The 4,762-nt window shown below is 33.0% G+C and overlaps 1 protein-coding gene across 1 annotated transcript; it reads left to right on the top strand.

Annotated features, from left to right (window-relative positions):
• Window positions 1–733: 733 nt before the first annotated feature.
• On the top strand, window positions 734–4,107 carry LOC125821275 (equilibrative nucleotide transporter 3-like). The gene is made up of 9 exons (XM_049500692.1): window positions 734–836; window positions 1,097–1,201; window positions 1,948–2,103; window positions 2,192–2,335; window positions 2,634–2,739; window positions 2,864–3,039; window positions 3,121–3,281; window positions 3,458–3,716; window positions 3,807–4,107. The coding sequence occupies exons 1-9, from the start codon at window positions 789–791 to the stop codon at window positions 3,915–3,917; spliced, it is 1,266 nt and encodes a 421-aa protein (XP_049356649.1). The 5' UTR covers window positions 734–788; the 3' UTR covers window positions 3,918–4,107.
• The last annotated feature ends 655 nt before the right edge of the window (window positions 4,108–4,762 follow it).

The following is a 4,762-nucleotide window of genomic DNA, read 5'->3' as shown; positions in this document are numbered from 1 at the left end:
TAATATGTTAATATAATAAGTGCATCGTATTTTATTAAAATATGTCGGTTTCCATATAGTCCACGCCAACCTCATTTGCCGTTTTAAAGGTTTCGATAACACCGCCAAAATCATCAAAGATTGACTAAAGAAACAAATTAGGAAAATTTATAATAATCCATTAATTCTTTTTTAATTATCACGTATATTAATTAAAAATACCAAACTAATTTTTACTTCTTCATTTTTAAATTAAAATAAATTTAACATTACTCTTATCACTAAATAATTACACTAAGTACCAATAATTTAAATTTTCAAAACCTAATTAACTAAAAATCAATTTGATAAAACAACCCAATAATTAATTTTCTGTTTAAAAATATGAAATTAACAAGGCTAGATATAAATATTTACCAAACAATGTTGCATTTTTCATTTTTAAAAAAAAATTATAATTCGAAGTCAACACGATGTTCACACCTTTCAACAATATTTCATCTCACTTTCATTTATTACACTTTAATATATAAAGAGATATATTTTAGAACCACCTCCTCCATATTTTTCTCAATTTCAATAAATGCACTTTACATGATCATTATAGTTGAGAAAATATCCTCCAAATATAGAAACATAATTGTTGATATAATAAAGTTTTTCTTTTTCCTACTGCTGTGGTGTTCGAGTCAATTCATACTATTTTATCAAATATTATGTTATAAGAATTAAGAAAATACTTTGTGTAGTACAATTTGTGTGGTGAACTCTGTTTTGGCAAATTTCTTTCTTAAGATAATTAAACAGCCATGACTATTGATGATTCAAGCATAATTTCAACTCCAACCAGGCTAGAGGTAATGTTTTTAACTCTTAATCTCTGTTATCGATTCAGCAGACATTAATAGTTTTTGTTTAAATTTTACATTTATTATGTTCAAATTCTATTTTTTTTTTAAAAAAATTGGGCAATTGGTCTAAGGGCAAGAGAAATGTTAAAAGGGAATCACAATTAATAGTAAAATTTTAGATAGTCTGCGCTTAAAATTTTAGAATTTAGAACTTATGCCTCTGTTAATGCTGTTAATTGACTGAGAAGTGTATCTGAATGTTTCAGGGAAAATATAGTGGAATGGTGGTATGTTGGATTCTTGGACTTGGGTCACTTGTTTCTTGGAATAGTATGCTAACAATTGGTGATTATTATTATCAACTTTTTCCTGTGAGTGTCTTTTTAATTTAATTATCCTCTTCTTTTTTTTTTTTTAGAGAATATTGAAAAATCATGACTTTAATATGTTTGACAAAAAAGTCTATGATGATTCTGTCAATTGACTTTTACTTGGAATGTTAGCTATGTTGCTCGGATTCAGTAAGAATATTGTGAGGTGTGTGTAAGTGTGTTGGATCTTTGATACGACTAGGTGGAAAGGCACAAGATGATCTGTCTCTTGGCTTATGTATAGATATTGATTCATTCACTTATTGTGGAGGATCCAATGTGGTTTTCGTAGCATTTTGGAGAGTCCGAGCAACATTGAATATTAGGGCCCTTTTTGCATGATAATGGCCAAAAACATATCTGAACTATTGTTTTTTCCCGAGTTCCACATACCAACTATTAGATGGTTCCTTCTTTCTGTTTGAACTATCACCATTTATGTATTTAAAAACACACTTCAACTATCAATTGTTCCTTTTTCCTACATGAACGATGGTGATAGTTGTAGGAAAAGAGAATATTTGATAGTTGAGGTGTGTTTTAATGCATATAGATGTCGATAGTTTAGGTAGATAAAGGGAACAACTGATAGTTAGAGTATGAAACTCGTGAACAAGTGATAGTTCAATGGTTTATGATTGTTATATTTACATTATAATTGTAGTTAAGTTGAATTCATTGTAATCCCAGATAACTAATTAGTATATCTGCTTATAACTGGTTTTATTTTGTCATGTACAATGAAGAAATACCATCCTTCAAGGGTGCTTACCCTCGTTTATCAGCCGTTTGCACTCGCGACAATGGCAATTCTTGTATATAATGAGGCAAGAATCAATACAAGAAAGCGCAACCTAACTGGATTCACTCTTTTCTTCTTAAGCACATTTGCGCTCCTAGTGGTATGTTCTGATTAACTATTCTGTCATTTCATTTGCTTTACTCATGTCTTGTTTATCCCGACTTGACTTTTTCTTCACGTCTTGCTAGTTGGATTTGGCTACATCAGGAGCTGGCGGTCTTGGAAATTACATTGGTATATGTGCTATAGTCGCGGCTTTTGGAGTTGCTGATGCTTTTGTTGAAGGTGGAATGGTAGGAGATTTATCCTTCATGTGCCCTGAATTCATCCAAGTAAGATTGTCTCTTCTAATAAGTCTTGTACTTCGATAATTGCACTATTGTGTTGTAGTTACTGTTACTTTTTTTTTTCAGAATGCTTTGTGATTTTTTCCTTAGTATTTGCTTTGATGTGTTTTTCCTTGAGTCGAGGGTGTATCAGAAACAACCTCTCTACCTCCCAAGGTAGGGGGTTAAGGTGTACATACGCTCTAACCTCCCGAGACTCTACTTGTGGGATTACACTAGATATTTTGTTGTTTGAATCACAATTGCAAAATGTTTTATTGCTGCTCATGCTATGATTTTTCAGTCATACTTAGCCGGTCTGGCTGCGTCTGGGGCTCTCACCTCGGCTTTAAGGCTAGTGACTAAAGCAGCTTTTGAAAGGGCTAGTAATGGTCTTCGCAAAGGAGTTAGTACGTGATCTATAATGCCATTGTTAGTTATCAAAACGAGAGAAACGTTTAAAATGTTGTAGTTTTTATTTGATTATAATTCGTCATTTCCTTAGTCAGAATCTTGTGTTTGTTGATTTTGCAGTGTTGTTTCTAGCTATCTCCACATTCTTTGAATTTCTATGCATTCTTCTATACGCTTTCGTCTTTCCTAAGCTACCAATCGTTAAGTACTACCGCACAAAGGCAGCAGCAGAGGGATCAAAAACTGTTGCAGCAGACTTAGCTGCAGCAGGTATCCAAACTGAAGCAACCGAAAGAGTATGCAACTTATCGTTAACTAATGAATTTGTTACTGATTTCTTGACCTTAACGTTTGATATGCTCCTGTCGACTTAACAGGTTGATGCTAACGCTAAACAATTGGAGCGCCTGAGCAACAAACAGCTGTTCTTTCAGAACATCGATTACTTATTGGATTTGTTCTTGATTTATGTCCTGACTTTGTCAATTTTCCCTGGATTCTTGTACGAGAATACTGGTTCACACAAATTAGGTTCATGGTAAGCTTTGCTTTCCTCTTCTCTGCTCGCGTATTTTGTCATGTCCTGCATTCAATTCTTGTAACAAACATCTAGTAGAAAACGCTTCCAGGAAAGATTCGGATCACATAGAGTATATATACAAGGTTGATTTACCACATGAATTATGCAACTAAAGAAAGGTTTGCTTGTTTCAGGTATGCTTTAGTCTTGATAGCAGTTTACAACATGTTCGATTTGATAGCAAGATACATTCCATTGATCGAGAAAATCAAGTTGAAATCACGAAAGGGCCTAATGATCGCAACACTATCTCGTTTCTTGTTCATTCCTTGTTTCTACTTCACTGCAAAATACGGTGATCAAGGCTGGATGATAATGCTCGTGTCCTTCCTCGGACTCACCAATGGTTATCTCACCGTTTGTGTCCTCACAGTTGCTCCTCAGGGATACAAGGTTAGTGAAATACTTCCATATATCACTATAAAAATCGAAAAAACAGAAACATTTAAAATTTTTTGAACTTGTTGGATTCTGTTTCAACAGGGTCCTGAGCAAAATGCATTGGGCAACTTGCTAGTGTTATGTCTACTTGCTGGACTATTCTCTGGTGTTGCACTGGATTGGTTGTGGATTATTGGTAATGGAAAATTCTAACAACACATTGATGTGTACATAGGTATCGTTAACGACATTATACAAAATGTTAGAATCTCTTTTTCGACTCTCCATGAGTCTCCAGCATAATAGGTGTGAGTTCAATTTTCAAGGTATCATTTTCGGCTTCTCCTTCTGTATTTCCTATGTAAGAGTGTTTTTTTTTAGGAGAAAAGAATTTCTAGGGTCATCTCTATTTGATTATTTAAACTAGAATGTTTTTTGGTTTTGGACATTAAAAATTGGGGTAGGGAAGAGGAAATAAGGGAGGGAATTACGAGGTGGAGTATCGAACTCTTACCAATTAGGTAAAAGTTAATGTAACTAACCAACTGAGCTAGTAAGATTCCTCAGCATTAATAATATTGATATGTATGCATGAAATGGCTCTTTTTGAAGTCGAATCTTGTTAATTAATGATGTTTTGGCTAAAATTATTAGCTATCTTTAATTGTGGTCTTAAAACTATTTTTCACTCTAAAAGCAAATATTGAAAAAAAATATTCAAAAAGATAAGCCAATATCATTTACAAAAAAAAATGTTCATTGTCTTGTTGTAGCCCATTTATTGTGGGCTCAAAAATGATCTTAAGCTCCCAACACTATTATCAACGTAACAAACCCCAATAAAGCAAGTAAAAAACTATATACTAGTTATTTAATTTAATAGACACACTTGTTGTCCTTTCCATCAAGTTTCAAGCTTAAAAAAAAGTGATTTTAGAATATCTTCAATGGATCTCACCAACAATGATAGAGATTGTTTATCAAGAAAATGATACAATTGAATATATATAAGGTCAAAGACACACGTCTTAGCTAATTAAGTTGTTAAGTTTGTATAT

This window comes from Solanum verrucosum, unplaced genomic scaffold (assembly GCF_900185275.1).
Source record: "Solanum verrucosum unplaced genomic scaffold, falcon-dt-bn FXZP01000222.1, whole genome shotgun sequence".
NCBI lineage: Eukaryota > Viridiplantae > Streptophyta > Magnoliopsida > Solanales > Solanaceae > Solanum > Solanum verrucosum.
The sequence above is the reverse complement of the archived record's forward strand: the minus strand, read 5'-3'. Positions and strand labels throughout refer to the sequence as shown.

Bases quoted from the DNA above. Each gene is read 5' to 3' on its own strand.
- LOC125821275 (XM_049500692.1), top strand. From the start codon at position 789: ATGACTATTGATGATTCAAGCATAATTTCAACTCCAACCAGGCTAGAG. The intron at 1,202-1,947 runs GTGAGTGTCTTT...TGTACAATGAAG, and splicing joins ATTATTATCAACTTTTTCCT to AAATACCATCCTTCAAGGGT. The intron at 2,740-2,863 runs GTACGTGATCTA...TTGATTTTGCAG, and splicing joins TGGTCTTCGCAAAGGAGTTA to TGTTGTTTCTAGCTATCTCC.